The sequence below is a fragment of the Chrysemys picta genome, chromosome 16 (genome assembly GCF_011386835.1).
Source record: "Chrysemys picta bellii isolate R12L10 chromosome 16, ASM1138683v2, whole genome shotgun sequence".
NCBI classification, from domain to species: domain Eukaryota; kingdom Metazoa; phylum Chordata; order Testudines; family Emydidae; genus Chrysemys; species Chrysemys picta.
The window spans coordinates 2,964,632-2,989,597 of NC_088806.1; the positions used below are offsets into that span (position 1 = coordinate 2,964,632).

Here is a 24,966-nt window from a genome sequence, read left to right on the forward strand (position 1 = left end):
CCAGCTGCTCAGTCGTGCCAGGATAACACGTTCACTTCAAGCCTTGTCCTGGCACAAGATACTTGACCTTAAAATCCCGGCTGTCGGATTACCTTCTTGCTTTTCTTTCTCCCTCTAATCCCGCCCACCCAGGACCCTGGGTACATCCACAGACGACAGCTGCCCGTGCTGTCACAGCTTCACTGCTGTTACCAGAGCTAGCTCGGGTATGTCTACACGTGCTGCAGTCACACCTCTCCACTGCAGTGTAGACAGACCCTAAGGGCTTCTGCTGCATGGGGGTATCCAGGGGACAAGGGAGCATGGCCCCATCATCCCTGAGGCCTGGCCTAGCGCTTCCTGGCTGACAGTACGGGCCCATGGTGCCTTTGACCACTACTGTAGGATTGTTGAGTCTTGTGTTGGAGGTACAAGCCAGTGCAGATCAGCCCCACGAGCGAGAGACCCATAATGGTGGCTTTGGGCCACCTTTGCCCTGGTCTTCCCCCAAGCATAGCTGTCAGACTGGGGGGTTTGGCCTGTAACCTGTAGCACTCCTCAAGCAGTGCGTGGGAGCAAGGTGGGGAAGCAAGATGGAAATCAGAATGACGGGATTTTCAGATCCGGGATCTTGCAGCCTGCCACTGCAAGGGCTTTTGCAGACGTGGGAATGGAATAGATTTTCCAGCACTCACCCCGTGGATCGCTTTGGTTTCGCTGAGCAGTCGTTGCCCCTCTTCTGGGTTGGGTTCCTCTCTCCACCGGACCTGCTGTTTTGTGTTTCCAGGTGGAGTTTTCCCCAACTCTGGCCCAGCTCGCGAATATGGTCAATGACATCAGCAGCCACCTCATCACCAGCATCTCCGTCTTCCGCCACCTGCCAGAGATCCTGACCAAACGCAAATTCCACCGCGATCCCATCTCGGTCCTCGTGGGTAAGGAGACCTCCCCCTGCTCTCACGTGCTACCTGTGGGGGAGTCTGCAGCTGCCTTGCTGAGTTGTGCATCCACACTGTCTTGTTCCCGTGATAGGCACTTCCTGGGTAGACCTGGGCTCCGAGACTCGCCGCTGGGGGTTTGAAAAGCCAGTGTAGCGATGCCCTCTGTGTTCAGACCACAACGAATCGGCTCCCACCCTATCCCCGGAGGAGACGGTTCCCCAGCCTGACATTTTCCTTTAGCTCAGTTTCCTCGCCGCTAACACTTTATTTTTATTTATTTTCTCTCCGTGGCACTTGGTAGCTGGCTTAGCCTGAATATAGCCTACATCTGTCATGGAATGAGTTCCTGCCTGCGCACACCCAATCCCCTAGAAGTCATTTCCGTGCCTCAGTTTCCTCCCCTTCTAACACAGGGACAGTATTTCCCAGCGGGCTGGTGAGGCTTGGCAGAACCAGCATGGAAGAGAAGCAAGGGGTTCTGATGGACTAGGACTGGCTGTTTGGGCATCGAAACAGCTGGTCACTGTCCTGTTTGTCCTCCCTCCTCACTCAGAGCGTGATGAGGATATCAAGAAAATCCAGGCACTGATCAGTGGGGGCATGCAAGCAAATGCCACGCACCTCCAGGCGTACCTGAAGACCTGGGATGTCTACCGGGAGATCTGGGAGGTCAACAAGGACTCCTTCATTAACCGCTACCGGCACCTCAACCCACTTGTGTCTTCCTTCGATGCAGACACTGCTCGGTAAGGGAGGACCTGTGTCCATGGATGCTCGAATCCTGCATGCCCCTCGTTGACCAGATGGGTCTCTTGTACCTGTACTGATGAGGGACAAGAGCCTTCAGATTTAGGGAAGTCCACCCTCTTGCCCTTCTGAAATGGACATAGTTCACAAGCGAAGCCAGGCCTGCCCTGTTCAATATTGAATGTGAGATGCAAAGGAAAATCAGAGTCCTGGTGAGCAGCGTGGGTGGGTTGGTAGGGGGCACTCTCCCCACAGATGGTGCTGATCCCCGGGAGGAGCCTGGGAGCGGCGCGGGTGGGTCGGTAGGGGGTGCTGATCCCCGGGAGGTGCCGGGGAGCAGCGGGGGTGGGTCGGTAGGGGGCACTCTCCCCACAGACGGCGCCGATCCCCAGGAGGTGCCGGGGAGCAGCGGGGGTGGGTCGGTAGGGGGCACTCTCCCCACAGACGGCGCCGATCCCCAGGAGGTGCCGGGGAGCAGCGGGGGTGGGTCGGTAGGGGGCACTCTCCCCACAGACGGCGCCGATCCCCAGGAGGTGCCGGGGAGCAGCGGGGGTGGGTCGGTAGGGGGCACTCTCCCCACAGATGGCGCCGATCCCCAGGAGGTGCCGGGGAGCAGCAGGGGTGGGTCGGTTCCATTCTGCCGCCCGAAATCGCCCCTGCTGTTTCAACCGCCGCGGTATTGCCTGCGCTTCCTGTTGGAATGTGCTGCGGCCCACCGCGGTGTGTGCCGGTGGGGGGGGCCGTGCCCCGCCCCGGAGGTGGCAAGCTTTCCGTGCTGTGTGAATGACGGGGTTGGGAGAGGAAGCAGCAGGAGCAGCTGAATTCTTAAGAAAGCAAAAGTCTGTTTACATGCAAATGTCGCAAGCAATTTTTGTTGTTGTTGTTAAGAGTCAGAGAAACACAGACAAGCAGATCCTTTGTATAGCTTCCCTGCAGGCATCGCGGTGAGGGCTCTGTTAGCGACAAGTGGCTGGCTTAGAAGCCTTTCTTCTCCGGCGCTCAGAGCACCGGATTGGGACTCACAAGACCTGGGTTCTTTTCCCAGCTCCGTTACTAGCCTTCGGGGTGCCCTGGGGCAAGTCCGGGCACCTCTCTGCCTCGGTTTCCCTCTCTGGAAAGTGGGGATAAAGATGCTGCCCTCCTGGGACGGAGGAAAAGCACTAATGGGGTGAGGCGTTCCAGCAGTGAGATCAGGCACTTCCGCAGTTGAGGCCTGGTTGTGTCTTGGCAGTTCTGGTTTGCTTTCCTCAGTCTCTGAAGGAAGATAACAAACGACTAGCAACGGACTCGTGCTGTAAGCAGGTCAGGAGAGAGCCGTGCTGTGAGACGGGCCCTGGCATCGGTTGTTATTACAGTGTAACCACTCCCTAAACCAATTGCATTTTTGCCTGTGGGATACTTTAGATTCCAAGGCCGCTTATGGGCTTTCTACTCTCCACTTCCTCAAATGCGTTTCAACAGTGCGGAGAAAAACTCCCCATTAAAGCCCCCAAAGCCGTTTAGAGCAGCCCCGGGAAGAGCGATTCCACAGCGTGATCTGAGCCTCCCGCCTTGGCATGGCCCAGTTGTGAGCCAGAAGGTGGAACAAAGCCCCAGAACGAGGCCCACTTGAAAACCAGCTGCTCGGAGGAGTGATGCAGGATTAATTTCTTCAGCACAAGCAGCATTTTCCCATCCTGGGTGCTGTGCTGACTCAGCGTTTGACACACACAATTTTCAGGCTCAGTGCAGGACGGAGGTAAATTTGGATCCGTAACTAGAGAGAGGTGGGAGGGACGCTGCCTCCCCATCCATCTCTGCCTGTTCTCCAGAGCTGGGTGCCCCTCTCTGCCTCTGTCTCTTCTGGGGCCCTTTTTGGTTTCCTTGTTTAATAAAGTTCGGCCTCGTGTTTCCAGTGACCTGGAGACAGGGAATTAATTAATGGACTAGTCCGGAAGATTTAATAAGATCCCTCGGGGCTGGAATTGTCCTCCACCTGCTGACCTCGCTTGGATGAGTCAGGAGCAAAGACATCAAAACACGTTTCAATTAACAAATCGTTTGGAGGGAGCGAATTTCTCCTTCCTCACAGCGGCTGCTCCTGTTGCATCGCCATGAAGCATTCCCTGCTCCTTTATTAAATGCTCCTTTTGCCTGAGGCAACTTCAGAATCCCACACAGGGCAGCTCCTGATTGCATTTAGGCTTTCTCCATCCAAATGTTCTCTGCTGGATGAGATTATAATCCACTAATCCAGTGATCCCCAACCTTTTTCGTCTGGCGGGTGCCAGACGACGAGCCACGGAGGACTGTGGCGGCGGACGAGCATCCGCCGAAATGCTGCCGACAAGCGGCAACGTCAATAGGCACCGCCGCCGAAATGCCGCCTAGAAGCAGCGTCATCCAGAGGCGTCGCCGCCAAAATGCTGCTGAAAATCGGCGTCATTTAGGCGGCGATGCCGCTTTTCGGCGGCATTTCAGCAGATGCTCGTCCGCTGGCCAGTACGCGGGCACACTTAGATGCCCCAGCGGGCACCGCATTGGGGACCCCTGCACTAATCTCTGATCGAGTCTAAAATCTAATCTCGTTGGTAAAATGTAATAAATCTATTTCCTCTAGATTCAGTGGTGTTCCCTTTGGAATCTAGCCCTGGTTCAGGGCCGGCTCTGGCTTTTTTGCCACCCTAGGCAGAAAAGCCACCTGCCACCCCCCCCTCCACTCCCCCCCCAGCGCGGCAGGGAAGGGCACCGAGCCCGGCCGCGGCTCCACTCTCCCTGGTGGCCAGAGCGCCGGGAGCAGGGCGGAGAGCCCAGATGGGGCTTTCGGCTCTCCCCTCTCCCCGGCGGCCAGAGCGCCGGGGGAGGGCGGAGAGCCCAGCCGGGGCTCTCCGCTCTCACCGGTGGCCAGAGTGCTGGGGGGAGGGCGGAGAGCCCCCGGCGGTCAGAGCCCCGGGAGGAGGGCGGAGAGCCCAGCCGGGGCTCTCCGCTCTCCCCGACCGACTGGAGCGCCGGGGGGAGTGCGGCGAGCCCAGTCGTGGCCCCGCTCTCGGGCCAGAGCGCCGCGCCGTGCTGCCCCCCTCCAGGCGCCACTCCAAGCACATGGTTGGTGGGCTGGTGCCTGGAGCCAGCCCTGCCCTGGTTAATAGGTTAAGCGAGAACCTAACTGAACTCAGGTTTCAGAGTAGCAGCCGTGTTAGTCTGTATCCGCAAAAAGAACAGGAGTACTTGCGGCACCTTAGAGACTAACAAATTTATTAGAGCATAAGCTTTCGTGGACTACAGCCCACTTCTTCGGATGCATATAGAGTGGAATAAATATTGAGGAGATATATATACAAACATACAGAGAGCATAAACAGGTGGGAGTTGTCTTACCAACTCTGAGAGGCCAATTAAGTAAGAGAAAAAAAAAACTTTTGAAGTGATAATTAAGATAGCCCAGTACAGACAGTTTGATAAGAAGTGTGAGAATACTTACAAGGGGAGATAGATTCAATGTTTGTAATGGCTCAGCCATTCCCAGTCCTTATTCAATCCTGAGTTGATTGTGTCTAGTTTGCATATCAATTCCAGCTCAGCAGTCTCTCGTTGGAGTCTGTTTTTGAAGTTTTTCTGTTGTAATATAGCCACCCGCAGGTCTGTCATTGAATGACCAGACAGGTTAAAGTGTTCTCCCACTGGTTTTTGAGTATTATGATTCCTGATGTCAGATTTGTGTCCATTAATTCTTTTGCGGAGAGACTGTCCGGTTTGGCCAATGTACATGGCAGAGGGGCATTGCTGGCACATGATGGCATATATCACATTGGTAGATGTGCAGGTGAACGAGCCCCTGATGGTATGGCTGATGTGATTAAGTCCTATGATGATGTCACTTGAATAGATATGTGGACAGAGTTGGCATCGGGCTTTGTTACAAGGATAGGTTCCTGGGTCAGTGGTTTTGTTCAGTGATGTGTGGTTGCTGGTGAGTATTTGCTTTAGGTTGGGGGGTTGTCTGTAAGCGAGGACAGGTCTGTCTCCCAAGATCTGTGAGAGTAAAGGATCATCTTTCAGGATAGGTTGTAGATCTCTGATGATGCGCTGGAGAGGTTTTAGTTGGGGGCTGAAGGTGACAGCTAGTGGTGTTCTGTTATTTTCTTTGTTGGGCCTGTCTTGTAGGAGGTGACTTCTGGGTGCTCGTCTGGCTCTGTCAATCTGTTTTTTCACTTCAGCAGGTGGGTATTGTAGTTTTAAGAATGCTTGATAGAGATCTTGTAGGTGCTTGTCTCTATCTGAGGGATTGGAGCAAATGCGGTTATATCTTAGAGCTTGGCTGTAAACAATGGATCGTGTGGTGTGTCCTGGATGGAAGCAGGAGGCATGTAGGTAAGTGTAGCGGTCAGTAGGTTTCCAGTATAGGGTGGTATTTATGTGACCATCGCTTATTAGCACAGTAGTGTCCAGGAAATGGACCGCTTGTGTGGATTGATCTAGGCTGAGGTTGATGGTGGGATGGAAATTATTGAAATCATGGTGAAATTCCTCAAGGGCTTCTTTTCCATGGGTCCAGATGATGAAGATGTCATCAATGTAGCGCAAGTAGAGTAGGGGCGTTAGGGGACGAGAGCTAAGGAAGCGTTGTTCTAAGTCAGCCATAAAAATGTTGGCATATTGTGGGGCCATGCGGGTACCCATAGCAGTGCTGCTGACTTGAAGGTATATATTGTCCCCAAATGTGAAATAGTTGTGGGTGAGGACAAAGTCACAAAGTTCAGCCACCAGGTTAGCTGTGACATTATCGGGAATACTGTTCCTGATAGCTTGTAGTCCATCTTTGTGTGGAATATTGGTGTAGAGGGCTTCTACGTCCATAGTGGCCAGGATGGTGTTTTCTGGAAGATCACCAATGGATTGTAGGTTTCAGAGTAGCAGCCGTGTTAGTCTGTATCCACAAAAAGAACAGGAGTACTTGTGGCACCTTAGAGACTAACAAATTTATTAAAGCATAAGCTTTCGTGGAAGAAAGAACTTTCACTCTATATGCATCCGAAGAAGTGGGCTGTAGTCCACGAAAGCTTATGCTCTAATAAACTTGTTAGTCTCTAAGGTGCCACAAGTACTCCTGTTCTTTCAATGGATTGTAGTTTCCTCAGGAAGTCAGTGGTGTCTCGAAGATATCTGGGAGTGCTGGTAGCGTAGGGTCTGAGGAGAGAGTCCACATAACCAGACAAGCCTGATGTTAGGGTGCCAATGCCTGAGATGATGGGGCGTCCAGGATTTCCAGGTTTATGGATCTTGGGTAGCAAATAGAATACCCCTGGTCGGGGTTCTAGGCATGTGTCTGTACAGATTTGTTCCTGTGCTTTGTCAGGGAGTTTTTTTAGCAGATGGTGTAGTTTCTTTAGGTAATCCTCAGTGGGATCAGAGGGTAATGGCCTGTAGAATGTGGTGTTAGAGAGCTGTCTAGCAGCCTCTTGGTCATATTCCAGTTTATTCATGATGACGACAGCACCTCCTTTGTCAGCCTTTTTGATTATGATGTCAGGGTTGTTTCTGAGGCTGTAGATGGCGTTGTGTTCAGCCTGGCTGAGGTTATGGGGCAAGTGATGTTGCTTTTCCACAATTTCAGCCTTTGCACGTTGATGGAAGCAATCTATGTAGAAATCCAGTCTGTTGTTTCGACCGTCCGGAGGAGTCCACGCAGAATCCTTTTTTTTTGTAGTGCTGGTAGGGGGGATTCTGTGGGTTAGTATGCTGTTCAGAGGTATGTTGGAAATATTCTTTGAGTCGGAGACGTCGAAAGTAGGATTCTAGGTCACCGCAGAACTGTATCGTATTCATGGGTCTGGAGGGACAAAAGGAGAGGCCCCGAGATAGGACAGACTCTTCAATAAATTACATAACTAACTTATGAGTTAGGGATAACACCAGTGGGAGAAATTTAAGGAATGACATTAGTGATCAGTTCTGATCAGGGCATCAGCTGATCCCTGCAGGATTCCGGAGGGATTGGGATAGCATTGCACAATTGGTCAGATGCATTCTGGGTCGTCACCTTCCCCGGGAATCATCAGGTTGCTAGGACACCAGACTGGCATGAGGGCTAAAGCACAAAGGGCTTGGAAGCAGGAAGTGCTGCCATCTAGGAGTATTGATCAACATTTTTCAGAGTCATTTTGAGGAGATTTGTGATGACGGCCAGGCCAAATTGGAGTGAATGGTCTTGTGACCTGGCTCCACTCGGGTTTGGCCTGGCCATAAAGTGGCCAGGCCACGGTCAGGTGCCCATAGCTCCGCAGCCTAGGCTGGTGCCAGGGCCAGCTCTAGGTTTTTTGCTGCCCCAAGCAAAAAATTTTTTGGCTGCCCCCCACCCCAGCCCTGGGCTTTCCCTCTCCCAACTGCACCCTCCTGCTGCCCCAGCCCTGGGTCACTGGTAACTCGCTCCCAGGGCGGGTCATTCAGCAGGAATTTTGGATGTGCACAAAACACAGACAGGATTGGTTCCCATATGGTTACAGAACTGCAGTAAAGTGGAACAATTTTCAGCTTGTGTGATTGGAGGATATCTGGATGCACATTATAAGACTGTTCTACATAAATGAGGAAAAGTTGAGGTGCCTTTATTATTCTTTTGTTCCATTCTTTGTTTCTCTGGGGAATGCACTATCACTGTCTTCCTTTTAAACAAATAAAACTAAAACTTAAAAAAAAAAAAAAAAAAAGCAATGGCTGTTGAAAATAGCAATTCCAGTCCTAATAACCACTGGGAAGCATTTCTTGCTCAATTTATTCTACTTTTTCTACAGCAAGTTCCAGTGGATCAGTAGATTTGATTTGGGGAAAATGAAGTAACAGCTGCGCAAATGGAGCTTGAGCACTCCTGGATTTTGAGGGTGTTCAAATCTGGAAGGCAGGTGCTGGATTCCCTTTCTGAATATTCGCTAAATCTGGAGAGGAAAAGTCAATTTCTGCTTCCATGGCTCAGAAGTGGAAATCCTCCTACGTGCCTGGTACTGTATCTAAAGCTGCCCAGGTCCAGAGCCTCCCCTCCCTTACTTTTCATTTTAAATTCTAGTGGGATCCACATACCTCCCTTGCTAAGCTTCAGATAGGTGCACCGTCCATTTAGTCCCCCCAATTCCTTCTTTGGGGGAGAGCCCAGGGCTGGAGCGGCAGGAGGTGTGGGTGGGAAGAGCCCAGGACTGGGGGAGCAGGGGAGTGCAGGTGGGGGCCAGAGCTGGAGCGGCAGGGGGTGTGTGTGGGGGGGGGAAGAGCTCAGGGCTGGGGCAGCAGGGGAGTGCAGGTGGGGGCCAGAGCTGGAGCGGCAGGGGGTGTATGTGGGGGGGAAGAGCTCAGGGCTGGGGCAGCAGGGGAGTGCAGGTGGGGGCCAGAGCTGGGGTGGCCGGGATGCAGGGGGCGGGGGAAGAGCTCAGGGCTGGGGCGGCAGGAGGTGTGGGTGGGGGGAGAGCCCAGGGCTGGGGCGGCAGGGGGGGCGTGTGGGGGGGAAGAGCTCAGGGCTGGGGCAGCAGGGGAGTGCAGGTGGGGGCCAGAGCTGGAGCGGCAGGGTGTGTGTGTGGGGGGGAAGAGCTCAGGGCGGGGGGGGGGGCAGCAAAAAACCTAGAGCTGGCTCTATTCCTACCATTCACAGCAAGCTGCAGATTTCAGTTCCATACGCCTTTCCCACACCCCTTCCTGTTGCTAGTGGCCAAGGGAATGCTGGGAAATGTAGTTCTTTCCTTGCTCCAGGGCTGGCTTTATAGGCAGGGAGCTAACCAAGGAACTACAGCTCCCAGGGGCCCCTGTTGGTTCTTAGCTCCCATGCTGGATTCTTGCGCCCTTTGCAAATCTGCCGCCCCAAGCAACTGCTTGCTTTGCTGGTGCCTAGAGCCGGCCCTGGCTGGTGCACATGTGTGACTGACGCAGGCGGCCCTGGACAATGTTGTTGAATTTTGGAATTTGGCGTTGATGGATGCCGCTGCATGCGGGAGACAACATTAATTCAGGAGGCGGGAGGACAAGAGGCCCCTTGGCATATCAGGAGACTTGGACACCTTGCAGCTAGGCGTGGAGCTGTGCTGGTGAACCCCCCACATGGCAGCCATAAACCCCCCCCAAACCAGTGCCCTGCCCCCCCCCCCCACTCAGGAGCTACCAATGCTATTGATTTCTCAATAAGCCCAGGTGGTCTTTAATGAGCACGAGAGTGCTGGCCTCTGTTTCATGGGCAGGAGTTTGGGGGGGGACGTGTACTGACTGAAAACGGAGAACTCGGCTACTGGGTTAACTACACTGCTGCCTGCAGCACAGCGCCCCCTAGTGCCATGCTGGGGCACTGGCGTCAGCACTGACTGTGTGGAGAGAGAGCTCCCTTCAGCACAGTGCCCCCCAGCGCCATGCTGGGGCACTGGCATGAGCACTGCCTCTGAGGGAACAGCACCCCCTAGGGACCCATTCAACCTGCTCCCTGCAGCACAGCGCCCCCTAGTGCCATGCTGGGGCACTGGCGTCAGCACAGACTGCGAGGAGAGAGAGAGCTGCCTCCAGCACAGCGCCCCCTAGTGCCATGCTGGTTTTCCACAAGGCACCTGTAGCTCGGGAGAGAAGGATCTGACGATCTCTCCTCTGATCCATTCTGTGTGAATTCCAGTGTCTCCAGTGAAGGAACTAATCCCAACGAGTCACCTCCATGCAGAGAGTCCCCCTGGGATTCTCCTCCGTTGCCCCGTGGATGTGTGCGCTGGAGAGCTCGGCCCTCCTGCTCTGCACTGAGCAGCTGGCTGAAGGGTGGGTCTGTGTCTGTGCATGGCAGGTACATGGAGGTGGCCAACAACGTGCAGAAGGAGGAGACGGTGCTGAACATCCAGTTCGTGATGCTCGACTGCTCCCACCTCAAGTTCTCCGTGGTCCAGCACTGCAACGAGTGGCAGAACAAGCTCACCAACCTGCTGAACGAGATGGCCAGTACCCAGCTGCAGGAGCTGTACGCCTACCTCCAGGAGAATGCCAAGAAGTGAGGCCTTCCCTGGACAGGCCTCTTCCTTCCTGCCCCATTACCTGCACCCCACACCCTGGGGCAGAGATAGCCCATGCCTTTCTCCCTGGGCAGGCTCCTCTCTGGCCTTCCCTTCTCCTGCGAGTTCTCCTGTTATAAACTGGCCCAGTTACCCACTGTACCGTCACCATCTCTGGGTCCCACGTGCTTCCATGCCAGCGGGGTCTGGGTAGAGTCTAATCACTGTGTCTAGCTCTGGGATTCTGGGGCCCTGGCTGACGCTTTTCCCTGGGACATGGCATGCCCTTGTCCAGCCAAGCCCTCCAGTCCTGCAAAGCCCCATCTAGGGGGCACTCCGGGCTCCTAGTTTAACCCCATCAGAGAGAAACATGGCAGGAAAGCGAGGAACCCAGGCTCAGCAGAGGAACTTCCTAACCACAGTGATTTTACTCTTAAAGCACTTGAGAGTAACGGAAAATAGCAAAAGCCCCAAGACATCCCCTCTCCGGGCCTGATCTCTCACCCCTTCTGTGGTTCTGAGGTTCGGCAGCTTACGGGTGGAGTGGTCAGCTGGCCCCTTGCTATTAAATAGGGCCCCCGCCTTGGCTCGGACCAGACCCCTTGCTGGCCCCCATGGAGAGGACCAGTGTTGGCTCACAGTATCAACGCCTTTCCCCGAGCAGAGCAGCTGTGGCAAGTCCGAACGAATGTGCGGGCACGAGAGAGCCCCTGTCATTTGACCCAGTCCCGGCTCACTCCATCTCTTCCCCGCTCTGGCCCACAGAGTCAGCCGGCCACCACAGACGCTGGAGGAACTGGGCCAAAGCCTGCAGCTCCTGGACACCCTGCAGCACGAGCTGCCGAAGCTAGAGGGGCAGATCCCGCCCATCCACGAGCAGTTTGCCATCCTGGAGAAGTACGAAGTGGCCGTGGATGAGGGGGTAAGTATGGACCCCTGCCATGCTGGCCCAGACCCTAAAGGGATCTGCACTGCCTCTGTCCTGCCCTGAGCGCTGGCTCCACAGCTCCCATTGGCCGGGAACCACAGCCAATAGGAGCTGTGGGGGCGGTGCCTGCAGGTGGAGACAGCGCGCAGAGCCGCCTGCCGTGCTGCCGCCTAGGAGCAGCCGGGACAGGTCATTGGTTGCGGGGAGCTGCCTGAGGTGAGCGCCCCCTGGATTTGGCGCTCCGAAACTCCTCTCGCACCCAAACCCCTGTCCCAAGCACCCTCCCGCACCCAAACTCCTTCCCAGAGCCTGTGCCCTGCACCCCCTCCTGTGCCCCTACCCCAAGCCCCCTCCTGCACCCAAACTCCTTCCCAGAGCCTGTGACCTGCACCCCCTCCTGTGCCCCTACCCTGAGCCCCCTCCTGCACCCAAATTCCCTCCTAGAGCCTGCGCCCCACACCCCCTCCCGCACCCAAACTCCCTCTCACGTAATTAACCGGAATTTTTCACTTACGGGCACTCCCCAATACGCCGGATAAAAAAGCTTTTACTGTAACTGGCAGAGATTTCGATGACTTGTAGAAATTACCTGAGTCCTGCCCAGCCCCGAGGAAATGGATGAGATCCCCGTGCCATGGGGGTGGAGGAGGTTCCTAGCCACATTTCTGGACCCCACCGTGCTCAGCCTTCTCCTTGAAGCTGCGGTAACCTTGGAGGGAGAACACATCTTTCTCCCTCTCCTTGTGCCAGGTGCTGCAGACGCTAGGAGCGCTCAACTCGGAGTGGCTGTCCTTCCAGCAGTGCATCCTGGAGAGCGATGTCATGCTAAAGAAACACAAGGAGAAATTCAAGACGGGCCTGATCCATTCTGCGGACGATTTCAAGAAAAAGGCCCAGATCCTTCTGCAGGATTTTGGCACCAAAGGTGAGGGGTGGCGCCACGCTCAGAACAGAGGCCTCGGTGAACTCCAAAATTGCTCCTGCTAGAAACACCATATTTGGCTTGTTCTTCTTCGAGTGCTTGCTCATATCGATTCCAATTAGGTGTGCGCGCGCTGCGTGCACGATCGTCGGAGAATTTTCTACCCTAGCAACACCCGGTGGGTCGGGTGTGGAGCCCCCTGGAGTGGCGCCTTCAAGGCGCTGGATATATACCCCAGCCAACCCAGCATCCCCTCAGTTCCTTCTTACCGCCCGTGACGGTCATAGCTGTTCTCCACTCTCCCTAGCTTTACTTGTTAGTTCTTGTAGATAGTTGTTGGTTATATACTTATATATTAGTAGTTTGTTGTTAATAGTTTTGTAGAGTAGTTATAAATAGTTAGCGGGGGTTAAGGGGGCTTTTATCCCCCCTTTTCCCCCCGGCGTGCAGCCGGGCTCATGCCCAAGGCTCCTGGCTTTAAGCCGTGCGCGACCTGTGCTAAGCCTACGCCAACGGGAGACCCTCACGACTCTTGTCTGAAGTGTCTAGGGGAGTCCCACCAGACGGACAAGTGTAAGATCTGCAAGGCTTTCAGGCCCAGGACCAAAAAGGAGCGGGACTTTAGACTTAAGCAGCTCCTTATGGAGGCGGCACTTAGCCCAGATCCTCCTTCGGCGCGCCAAGTCCCGGCACTGAGCGCCTCAGTGCGCAACGCCCCGGCCTGCACCGCAAGCTGACGCGGATAAGGTCCCACGGCACTGTCCTCCCTCGGCACCGTGTCCGCCGCAAGCCCCTCGGGCGCCGTTCCCTATCTCCGGGGCATAAAAGACCCCGCAAGACCCAGGACGCTGCCTTCCAACAGGCACCGGCTCCCCCCGCACCGGTGGTAGAGCCGCGTCCAGCTTCAGAGCGCCAGAGGGTGCAGGCATTGTCAACACCGTTGACTCCGGCACCGGGTGTAGGGCCGTTGAGTCCGGTGCGGACTGGCTTACCGCCTCGTCCTGTGGTTGAGCCCGGTCTCCCTTCTACACTGGAGACTTTTGCAACGGCGAAAGACCTCATCGCCCTCACGGAGCCGGCGCCATCTCAACCCACGGCACCGCATCCCCTTCCCACGGTGCAATCCAGGGGCAAGCCTGCCCTGGTACGCCCTCCATCTCCGAGCGTAGACTCGTGGCACCGCTCCCGGTCTCGGAGCAGGTCCCAACGCCGCTCGGAGTCCCGGCACCGATCTCCATCTTGGCGCCGGTCGTACTCGTGGCCTAGATCTTCCTCCCGGCACCGGTCTACTTCTCGGCACCGACTTGAGCATCATACCGGTCGGAGTCCAGACGCAGTTCCTGGCACCGGTATGAGCGCCGCTCCCATTCACGAGGCCGCTCCCGGCACCGAGTCTACAGACGGTCTTCGTCTTCGCGATCCAGATCTGGATCCCGGTACCGGCATGGCCATCGGCACCGTTCTCGATCCCGGTACCGCTCACCGGCACAACACAGAGACCGCTCGCCTGTGGACCGGCACCGCTCGGCACCGTTCCAGGACGAGCCCCTGCAACCACGCTTGGCACCGCCCTGGCCCTCAAGATCGGCGTCTCACTTGTCGGAAGGGGCTTCCTGATCAGCATACCCTGCTCAGGGTCAGGCTGCAGACGACTTCGGTCATTGGCAGGAGGGGACAGAGGACCCTAGACAGGACCCTGCACATTGGTCTTTCTGGACTCCATGGGCATATCACCAAGCTCAAGGGGCTCCACTAGCGGCCTCTCGCTCGGCACCCTCTGAGCCCAGGGTTCCTGAGGACACCATCTCCCGTCCTCCCCCAGGGTGCATGGAGGCTCCCGTGCCGACACCCACGCAGGCCCCAGACCCTAGTGCAGGGGATCCTGCACATCAGGGACCCTTGGAGCTGGACCCTCATCTGGATCCGTTACCCCCTGAGGCATCCTCCTCATCCTCCCCAGATGAGGCGGTGGCGGGCACAACAACCTCAGGCCCACCTCCAATAGACCTCCATGCCCACCAAGACCTGTTGCATAGGGTGGCACGGAACATGGACCTACAGGCAGAGGAGATAGTGGAGGTGGAGGACCCTGTGGTGAACTGATGCCCCATCCCGGATGGCGTTGCCCATTATTCGTACGATCCAGGCTAACGCTAATGCCATATGGCAAACCCCGGCCTCCATCCCTCCCACTGCCAGAGGTGTAGAGAGGAAGTACTTTGTCCCCTCTAAAGACCATGAGTACCTCTATACACACCCTCCGCCGTGTTCACTAGTAGTCTCCTCAGTGAACGCAAGAGAGCGTCATGGTCAGCAGGCGGCAGCGCCCAAATCGAAGGACGCCAAACGCTTTGATTTGTTTGGACGTAAGGTTTACTCAGCAGGGGGTCTGCAGCTCAGAGCCGCAAACCAACAGGCGCTCTTGAGTCGGTACAATTACAACTCATGGAATTCCATGGGTAAATTTAAAGAGTTGGTCCCCCAGGACTCGAGGGAAGAGTTCGGGGCCCTAGCGGAGGAAGGTAAAAAGGTGGCTAGGACCTCCTTGCAGGCCTCCCTGGACATAGTGGACTCTGCCGCCAGGACACTAGCGTTTGGGATAGCCATGAGACGCGTCTCCTGACCCCAGGTTTCGGGGTTACCACCAGAACTGCAGCAGACCCTGCAAGATCTGCCGTTCGAGGGCCAGGGGTTGTTCTCGGACAAGACGGACTCTCGGTTGCAGAGCCTCAAGGACTCCAGAACCATCATGCGCTCCCTGGGGATGCATGTCCCAGGACCCCAGCGCAGGCCCGTTAGGCCCCAGCCATAAAGGTTCTACCCTCCTCCTCCTCGTCCGAGACAGGACTTCCCCAGAAGGCGGGGACGAGGTTGTAGACGCAGGTCGACCGGCCCCCAACCCGGTCAGAACGAAGGCCCTCCTAGACCACCTTCAGGACCTAGGCAAAACTTTTGAAGGTGCGCTCGAGGACGGCATGCCAGCCACTACCCAGGATCCATTTCCTTTCTTTCGGAATTGCCTCTCCTGTTTCCACCGTGCTTGGTCCCTTATAACCTCGGACCGTTGGGTCCTTCGCACGTTGGAGAGGGGATACGCTCTCCAGTTTTCTTCGTTCCCCTCCTCTGACTCTCCCTCCCCGTCCCTCTTCAGGGACTCTTCTCACGAGCATCTCCTTACACAGGAGTTTTTTTGGGCTCCTCTCTATGGGGGCCATAGGGGAGGTTCCGTCAGAGTTAAGGGGCAGGGGGTTTTACTCCCGCTACTTCCTGATCCCCAAAGCAAAAGGGGGTCTGCGACCCATTCTAGACTTACGTGGACTCAACAAATTCATAGTAAAGTTGAAGTTCCGCATGGTCTCCTTGGGGACCATCATCCCTTCCCTGGATCCTGGAGACTGGTACGCCGCCCTCGACATGAAGGACACATATTTTCATATAGCAATCTACCCCCCACACAGGCGCTTCCTTCGATTTGTAGTAAACAATGTGCACTACCAATTTGCCGTCCTTCCCTTCGGCTTGTCCACGGCTCCAAGAGTGTTCACCAAATGTATGGCTGTCGTGGCAGCATACCTTCGTCGACAAAGGATACAGGTGTTCCCGTATCTAGACGACTGGCTGGTGCGCGGCCGCACCAGGGAGCAAGTTCAAGCTCACGTCCAGATAACACTACAAACATTCCACGACTTAGGCGTTTTACTCAACAGAGAAAAGTTCACTCTGAAGCCAACCCAGAGAATAGAGTTTATTGGGGCAGTCTTAGACTCCAGACTCGCCCGAGCTCTTCTGCCAGACACTCGGTTTCACACCATCACAAACATCATCCACGGACTCCAGGTCTTTCCGATCACCACAATAAGGACGTGCCTCGGCCTGTTGGGACACATGGCCTCTTGCACTTACGTAACCAGGCATGCCAGACTTTGGCTTCGCCCACTTCAGGGCTGGGTATCATCGGTGTACCGTCCTTATCGGGACAACCTGAACATTGTGGTCACGTTTCCGAAATAGGGCTTGACCTCTCTCACCTGGTTGCTGGATCACAAGGTGGTTTGCGCAGGAGTACCATTTCACACCCCACAACCCTCCCTGCACCTGGTCACGGACGTTCATCTCTAGGTTGGGGCGCTCACCTCAGGGAGCACCATGCACAGGGCCTGTGGACCGCATCCCAACTAGCTCTGCACATCAATGTCCGAGAGCTGATGGCGGTGCGCCTAGCCTGTCAGGCATTTCTCGGTCTCCTACATGGCCGTTGCATGTCAGTCCTCACAGACAATACCACGGCCATATTCTACATCAACAAGCAAGGAGGAGCCCGGTCGTCTCTCCTATGCCAAGAAGCCATTCGCCTGTGGGAGTTCTGCATTGCCCACTCGATACATCTCATGGCATCGTTCCTCCCTGGAGTCCAGAACACTCTAGCGGACCGTCTCAGCAGATCCTTCCAGATGCATGAGTGGTCAATTCGCCCGGATATCATCCATTCCATCTTCCAGAGGTGGGGATTTCCCAGGTCAACCTGTTCGCCTCACGAGCCAACAGGAAGTGCCACTTGTTCTACTCCCTCCAAGGGCGATCTGTGGGCTCCCTGTCGGACGCTTTCTTGCTATCGTGGAAAGACCAGCTGTTCTACGCTTTTCCTCCATTCCCACTGGTCCACAGGGTACTGCTCAGGCTACGCAAAGACAAGGCACGTATGATTCTAGTCGCTCCAGCTTGGCCAAGACCGCACTGGTACACCACGCTTCTGGAGCTATTGGTACAAATTCCGATCACGCTTCCCTTGTGCCCGGACTTGATGTCTCAGGACCACGGCCGACTTTGTCACCCCGACCTGCAATCGCTCCACCTTACAGCATGGATGCTCCATGGCTGAATCGGACAGAGCTACGATGCTCATATCTGAGACAGATTCTGCTGGGACATAGAAAGCCCTCTACACGGACCACTTACTTAGCCAAGTGGAAGCGTTTCTCCTGTTGGTGCGAGCAGCGAGCCACGCCCCCCCTTGCAGGCGTCAATTCCACTTATACTTGAATATCTCCTATCCCTAAAACAGCAGGGCTTGGCGATATCTTCGGTCAGGGTTCACCTGGCTGCTATATCGGTGTTCCACCCAGGAGAACACGCTTCCTCGGTCTTCTCTAACCCGATGGTCGTCAGATTCCTCAAGGGCTTAGACCGTCTATACCTACAGCAACGTCAACCGGTTCCGGCGTGGGATCTTAACCTGGTTCTCTCCAAGCTCACGGGGCCCCCGTTCGAGCCATTGGCTACCTGCTCACTCCTTTACCTATCTTGGAAGACAGGCTTCCTTGTAGCCATCACTTCAGCAAGGCGTGTTTCTGAAATCAGGGCGCTCACGTCTGAGCCTCCATACACAGTCTTCCATAAAGACAAGGTGCAGCTTCGCCCCCACCCTGTCTTTCTTCCCAAAGTGGTGTCAGCTTTTCATGTGAACCAAGATATATTCCTTCCGGTCTTCCATCCTAAGCCGCACGCCACCCGTCAAGACCAGTGTATGCACTCCTTGGACGTACGCAGGGCCCTTGCGTTCTATATTGAGCGTACGAAGCTGTTTACGAAGACGACGCAACTCTTTGTTGCAGTGGCTGACCGGATGAAAGGCTCACCGGTCTCCTCACAGTGCCTGTCCTCTTGGATCACGTCCTGCATTCGTGCTTGCTACGACCTGGCTGGTGCCCCGACGCCGCGCCTCACCGCCCACTCCACGAGGGCCCAGGCCTCCTCAACTGCCTTCCTGGCTCATGTCCCGATCCAGGACATTTGTAGAGCGGCGGTTTGGTCATCGGTCCACACCTTCGCTGCTCACTATGCGCTTGTACAGCAGTCCAGAGTCAATGCTGCATTCGGATCAGCAGTTTTGCACACAGCGATGTCTCACTCCAACCCCACCGCCTAGGTAAGGCTTGGGAGTCACCTGATTGGAATCGATATGAGCAAGCACTCGAAGAAGAACCCATATCCATTCCAAACCCGCCCCCCTTCCCCACTGTCAGAGTAGCCGGCAAGAAGGAACTGAGGGGGCGCTGGGTCGGCTGGGGTATATATCCAGGGCCTTGAAGGTGCCACTCCAGGGGGCTCCACAGCCGACCCACCGGGTGTTGCTAGGGTAGAAAATTCTCCGACGATCGTGCTCGCGGCGCGCGCACCTAATTGGAATGGATATGAGCAACACATCTCGAAGAACAACAGTTACAAAGTTGAGTAACCGTTTTTTGTCTAGATCTCAGTGCAACCTGCAGAACAAGCCAGGTTTGAAGAAACTGGTTCAGTAGATTGAGCTATTTACAGATAGTGAGTTTGAATCTAACGTCCCTCCCTACTAGTATGGCCCTTAATTTTTCTAGTCCTTTTGTAAATCACTGTCCCGTACCTCCTCACCAAACAACCTTTCAGGAAACCGAGCACTGCTGAGCTTCCACCATGCTCTGTAGGCTTGGGAATAAAATCCAGGAATTCTGACTCCTGTTCAAACCCTCTAGACCCCACTTTTGTTCCAGAGCAGGACATAGAACCCAGGATTCCTACCCCCTAGTCCTAACTGTTCTAACCACCAGACTGCCCTCCCTGCCCACAGATGGGGAGAGAACCCAGGACTCTTTGCCCCATCCCCTGCTCCAACCCACTAGACCCTACTACCTTCCCAGAGCTAGGAATAAAACCCCGGCGTCCTGCGTTCCAGCTCCATCTGCTCTAACCACTGAACCCCACTCCTCTCTCAGAGCCGGGATCAGAACCCAGCCCCCTTCCCCCGCTCTAACCCACCAGCCTCCACTGCCCTCCCAGAGCCGGGGAGAGAAATCAGGAGTCCCGGCTCCCAGCCCAGCCTGCTCTAACACCCCTCCCCCACTCCCCTCCCAGAGCCAGGGCTGAACCCAGGAGTCCTGGCTCCCAGCCCCCCCTGCTCTAACCCACCAGCCCTTGCTCCCCTCCCAGAGCCAGGGAGAGAACCCAGGAGTCCTGGCTCCCACTTCCGTGCTCTAATCACTTCCTCGTTCAGCCTCCCTTGACCTCTCCAAGCGCAGGAAAAGGGTCCCTGGCCGATGGCTCAGTCATTCAGAAGAGGCGCCGTGTGGGCAGAGGCCGCTGAGCTCTTTGTCGCGTAGGTCCGTTCACCTGTGCTGTGAGCTGCGAGACGGCCCTGGAGCAGATCGCGGCGATGCGGCAGCTGCTGGCCACCATGAAGGATGAGGAGAGCACCCTGCGCTCCAACCTGGGCATCTTCAAAATTGAACAGCCTGCTTCCAAAGACCTGCAGAAGCTCGAGAAGGTGGGAACCTCCAAGGCCTGAGCTCCCCTCTCCTCCTTGGTGGACGGTGTCTCTCCAGCTGTGGCTAAGCTCTCTCTGTGTGGTGCCCTGCAGGAGCTGGACTACCTGCAGCAGGTGTGGGAGATCACCAAAGAGTGGGAAGACCACTGGAACGAGTGGAAGACAGGCAGCTTCAAGACCCTGCAAACGGAGGTGATGGAGACCACGGCTTATGGGCTCTTCCGGAAGCTCAACAAGCTGAGCCGGGAGCTCAAGGTAAGAGAGAGGCTCCCGTGGCCCGGCACTGCCGGCCGGTCCCCTTGTGGTGTACGGGAAGGGCTCTTTGGAGGGCGACAGCTGGGGAACTGGGGACAGCAGAGAAGGGGGCCTTTCCTAGAGCTCTGCTCCCTGCTCCTGCAGACCTTAGCTGGAGGTCAGTGGAGGAGCACTGTGGGATTGTGCTGGGAGAACCAATAGGGCTGGTGCAGCTGCAGGGCCCTCACTTCCTGTCCTCATTAGATGTGGTGCAGAGGATCTCCCAGTGTGATCTCTTGTGCCGGACGTTTTGGGGGTGGGTGTGATGCACGTCAAAGTATTCCCCCATCCCTGCCGAGCCCCCACCCCCCAAACCTGGCGTTGTTTCCTTTCCAACCAAAGGATCGGGACTGGGAAATTATCGAGACTTCCAAGGCAAAGGTCGAGCAGTTTAAGAGGACGATGCCCCTGATCTCAGACCTCAGGAACCCGGCCTTGCGGGAGAGGTAGGTCCGGCTCTTCCAAGGGCACCGTCTGCATGCGCATTGCTGGCCCTCTGGAGAGTGGCTGAAAGCTGCTCCTCCGGGGAGGAATATATGGGATACTGCGCCCCAGGGTCTGTCTGTGATGGGGCAGAGTCCCACTGAGGGAATGAATTGTCCTTTGCCTTTCTTAGCTCCTGTTGTCTGAGGAGCTCGCGCACCTTAGCCCAAGAAAGACGTTTCCCAACCCCTCTGTGGCCTGGGTAAATTCGCTGTTCCCGGGAGGCCCAGAGACGAGAAGGGATGTGCCCAAGGTCACAGAGAGTGAGTGGTAGGGTTGGAGAGTCCTGAGAGCATCCCCACCCCCCTCAGACCACACTCCCCTGCCCCAATAGGAAGGAGAACCCAGGAGTCCTAACCTGCTGCTTTAACCATCAGACCCCATTCCTCTCCCACAGCTGGGGAATAGAACGCTGGAGTCCTGACTCCCAATCCCCCTGCTCTAACCGCTAGCCCCCACTCCTCTCCTAGACCTGGGGAGAGAACCTAGGAGTCCTGGCTCCCAGCCCCCCCCAGCTCTAACCCACCAACCCCCACTCCCCTCCCAGAGCTGGGGATAGAACCCAGGAGACCTGGCTCCCAGCCCCCCCTGCTCTAACCACCAGACCCCACTCCCCTCCCAGTGCCAGAGAGAGAACCCAGGAGTCCTGGCTCCCAGCCCGCCCTGCTCTAACCCACCAGCCCCCACTCCCCTCCCAGAGCCGGGGATAGAACCCAGGAGACCTGGCTCCCAGCCCCCCCTGCTCTGACCCCCCAGACCCCAGTCCCCTCCCAGAGCTGGGGAGAGAACCCAGGAGTCCTGGCTCCCAGCCCCCCCTGCTCTAACTACTAGACCCCCCTCCCCTTCCCAGAGCCGGGGAGAGAACCCAGGAGTCCTGGCTCCCAGCCCCCCCTGCTCTAACCACCAGCCCCCACTCCCCTCCCAGAGTGGTGATTAGAACCCTGGAGCTGGAGCTGCTAGATTGCGTATGACTGTTCCTGGTGTCCTAGCCACATGCTTGGCTCTGGGTGTTGTGCGGCTCAGACATGAAGTATGTTCCCTTGGAGGACTCAGCCAGCACAGCTGGTTTGTTACCACGTGGTTATTGCACCTTCTCGGGAAGTTAAAAGCAAAGGGGCTCGACTCTGACCTCGTTCGTCAGCCCCACACGAACATACGCTCATTAGCGAGCTGGCGGGGGAGAATTCCTCTCCTACCTAACACTGGTGATTCACTGCCCGACACCACGCTTGCACCCAGGGGGAGGTGTGTGGATGTGGGGTGGTGGGAAAGAGGCCGTAGTTGATTGGGAAGGAGGAAGAGCTTATTTTTCCAGTGTCCTGCCGTGCGGCGCCCTTCAAACAAGCCCACACATGAGCGCTGGTTAATAACCCATTGGCCACTGAGCCTGGAGCATCGCCTTCATCCCAGCTTTCGCAGTGGTGCTCCAAATGGCCCTTGGACACCTGGGGGCAGTGCAGCCCACTGCATTCTCTTCTGGTCCACAGAGCTAGCCCCGTCCCTCCCAGCCTCGCTCCCAGGACTGGTTCTGTCGCTCGGCTTTGAATTTCCTCTCACCGGCTTTATCTGGGTGCTGCTGAAGTACCTAGAAATGTATGCAGCCTCCCTTGAGCCCCTCTATCGCCTCACTTTGCTTGTGGGAGTGCATGGGCCGGGCTGGGGGGGCTGTTCCCTGCATGCTCTGGGAACCGAGATCTCTGGGGTTGAAGAGTAGAGAACTCTTCTCCCTTCCTTCTTGCCACTTCCCTGTTCAAGGTTAGCGACATTTATAGCCGTCTTCCAAAGTTGGTGATCATACATCAGTGCAGACTGATCTTTTGAGGTCTGCTGATATCCGGGCCATGCGCCAAGTCTTCGCTTTCCCCCTTGGTTTTCTTCCATCCACAGTCATTGAAAGAGCCGTCCAAGTGATATAGCTCCCCGGTCTCCGCTGAATATGCCCACATCAGTGTAGCCTCGACTCCCTCAACTTCTCTCCAGTTGGAGCAACCCACATTAGGCCCCTTCCAACCTCGTTTCATTTCCTATCCCGGAGCGGCCAACCATTTGACCATCTCAACATCTCTATTTCCGTGGTGGAGAGCGTACTGATTTCCTTTCTTGGGGCTGGCCAAGTCTCTGTACTGAAGGGGTTAGAACTCATCCTGGTGTATCAGCAGAGAGGGCCTGTCCATTCCTTGGTTTAATGCTGTCGGTGGCTTCCCTGCAGGCATTGGGATCAGGTGAAGGACTTGGTCCTCAGGACGTTTGACCAGGATGCTGAAGATTTCAGGCTGGAGAATATTGTGGAGCTTGGCCTGGATCAACACGTGGAGAAAATCAGTGAGATCTCTGCGTCAGCCTCCAAGGAGCTGTCTATCGAGCTGGTAGAGTCTGTCTGTCCCTCTTTCCTCATTCATTTCACAGGCTCCTTTTGAGCAGACGTTGAATGTCTCTGCCCAGATCTTAGCAGGACAGGAGTCCACATCGCAAAACCTACGGTCATATTTGGTACTGATTTGCCAACTATCATCTGGAGCCAGGAGTCCTGACTCCCAGTCACTATTAGATATGTTCCTGCTCGGCGCTTGGAGTAGAACCTAGGAGTCTCAGCTCCCCTCCTTCTCTCTAACTTCCCATCTCAGATCTGGGAATGGAACCCAGGAATCCTGATTCCCCCCCCACCCCGGCACCTCCTTGGCTCTAAGCCACTACCTCCCCTCCCCGAACCAGGAATAGATCCCAGGTTCAGTTCTGACATTAGACGCATGGCCTCTCCTTTCTGACCTTAGCCCCAGTCAATCATAGAATCAGGATTGGAAGGGACCTCAGGAGGTATCTAGTCCAACCCCCTGCTCAAAGCAGGACCAATCCACAATTAAATCATCCAAACGTGGTAAGATTTCCGTGTGTATTTCATGCTGTCCATCCCTGTCTTTCTCCCAGGCCCTGCAAGCCATCGCCAAGACCTGGGATGTCGTGCTGCTAGATATTGTGCCGTACAAGGACAAGGGACACCACCGCCTTAGGTAGGGCTTCCAAAGGTCTGCCGTGCAGCACTGACAGGAGAGACGTGGGGGGCAGGGTTCCTGGGTAGACAAGCAGCTGAGCGTGGCAGGGTGTGGTCTCCTGCTCGTTACCAGGGGGAAAAGCTGGTTTATTTAATTGTTTCTCTGTTTGTCTGAGTACAGATAGATAGACCCTCCTTTGAAAACCTCCTTCCCTTCCCAAAGCTGAGACTAGAATCCTCCCAGCTCCCATTCTGACCACCAGACCAGGCTCCCCTGGTCCTCACAGAGCCCCAGTGTCCTACGCCCAGTCCTCTTGCTCTGACTGCTAGTCTCCACTCCCCTTCCACAGCCTAGCAGTCCTGAGTCCCGGCACTAGCCACTAAGCATGGCTTCCTTTCATTCCAGAAGAACAGAACAGCAGGGCAGGCTGTGGCCTTTAGATTTCCCCTCTGTCTTTCTCACTAACCCAGTTTTATTAGCAGGGAGCGAGTTTGCTGAGGGCGTCCTGACCTCTGCAGTTGCTGGCTGCAGCAGGGATGTCCCTCCGTGATTGGATTAATACCTGGGCGCTGCAGGGCTCGGCGCGTGGCTGGCTTGCTCAGCTCTGTGATGAAAATGTGTTTGTGCCTGAAGGGAGAGAAAGAAACTGGTGTTAGTCTAGGGGGACTAGGAACAAGGGACAGCCAGGGAGTGATCTGGATTGCTGGCAAACAGTGAGTGTTTTAACACAGCCAAATGTCAACTCGTACGGCTAGGACGAAAGAGCGTAGACCAGACTTCCAGGCTGGGGGACTCGCCTGGGAAGCAGGGAAAAGAGGTGGGGGCAGGGAATGGGACACGGGGCCTTTCCCCACTAGGGGGTGCTGGCTCCCATCTGGCCCCAGGGCGGGGGGGACTGGCTGGCCAGATGGGACACGGGGCCTTTCCCCTCTAGGGAAGTGAAAGTTCTTCCTCTCTGATGTGTCTTTTGTGGCCCTGCATGAGATGAGTTTGGGGAGTCATTTGAGGACAGAACTGCCCTCCTACCGGGCCCCATTGTGGGCAGCGTTTGCAGAGAGGCCCTGGGCAGAATGGGCCACGGGCAGCATGCCCCCAAAGGCACATTGGTGGGAGTGCCCCATAGCCGCTCTGCTTGTTGTAAGCCCAGGCCTTTCAGCCTCCCACTGACCTCTTGTTTCTGGCTCCCGCAGGGGGACGGACGAGGTGTTCCAGGCGCTGGAGGATAACCAGGTCTCCCTCTCCACCATGAAGGCCTCGCGCTTCGTCAAGCCCTTTGAGAAGGAGGTGGACCGCTGGGAGCGCTGCCTCTCGCTTATCCTGGAGGTGATCGAGATGGTGCTGACCGTGCAGAGGCAGTGGATGTACCTGGAGGTGAGCAGCCCCCTGCTCAGCATCCCCGAGGGGCCCACACGC

The 24,966-nt window shown here is 55.9% G+C and overlaps 2 protein-coding genes across 4 annotated transcripts in view; one reads left to right on the forward strand and one right to left on the reverse strand.

The window, feature by feature from the left end:
- The window catches only part of DNAH2 (dynein axonemal heavy chain 2), a 149,087-nt gene that overhangs the window by 36,210 nt on the left and 87,911 nt on the right, over window positions 1-24,966 (forward strand). The window contains 11 exon segments of the mRNA XM_065570348.1: window positions 767-914; window positions 1,474-1,666; window positions 10,438-10,638; window positions 11,405-11,561; window positions 12,318-12,492; window positions 19,623-19,786; window positions 19,880-20,041; window positions 20,423-20,526; window positions 22,773-22,929; window positions 23,489-23,571; window positions 24,744-24,924. Of these exon segments, the coding sequence (XP_065426420.1) occupies window positions 767-914; window positions 1,474-1,666; window positions 10,438-10,638; window positions 11,405-11,561; window positions 12,318-12,492; window positions 19,623-19,786; window positions 19,880-20,041; window positions 20,423-20,526; window positions 22,773-22,929; window positions 23,489-23,571; window positions 24,744-24,924 (1,725 nt within the window).
- LOC135976016 (uncharacterized) lies at window positions 4,885-24,850 on the reverse strand. Of its 3 annotated transcripts, XR_010593257.1 has the most exons (4): window positions 24,722-24,850; window positions 24,116-24,180; window positions 12,157-12,392; window positions 4,885-7,473 (listed from the first exon to the last, which is right to left on the reverse strand). XR_010593257.1 is itself a non-coding variant. In XM_065570346.1 (2 exons), exon 2 carries the CDS (start codon window positions 6,498-6,500, stop codon window positions 5,139-5,141), a length of 1,362 nt encoding a protein of 453 aa, XP_065426418.1. In that variant the 5' UTR covers window positions 6,501-7,473; window positions 12,157-12,310; the 3' UTR covers window positions 4,885-5,138. The 3 variants fall into 3 exon arrangements, 2 of the variants coding, with proteins under 2 accessions (XP_065426418.1, XP_065426419.1); XM_065570346.1 differs by lacking the exons at window positions 24,116-24,180; window positions 24,722-24,850 and having other exon boundaries at window positions 12,157-12,310; XM_065570347.1 differs by lacking the exons at window positions 12,157-12,392; window positions 24,116-24,180; window positions 24,722-24,850 and adding an exon at window positions 9,268-9,328.

What these genes read in the sequence shown, in the direction of transcription:
- LOC135976016 (XM_065570346.1), bottom strand. Translation starts at nt 6,500, where the DNA reads ATGGACGTAGAAGCCCTCTACACCAATATTCCACACAAAGATGGACTA.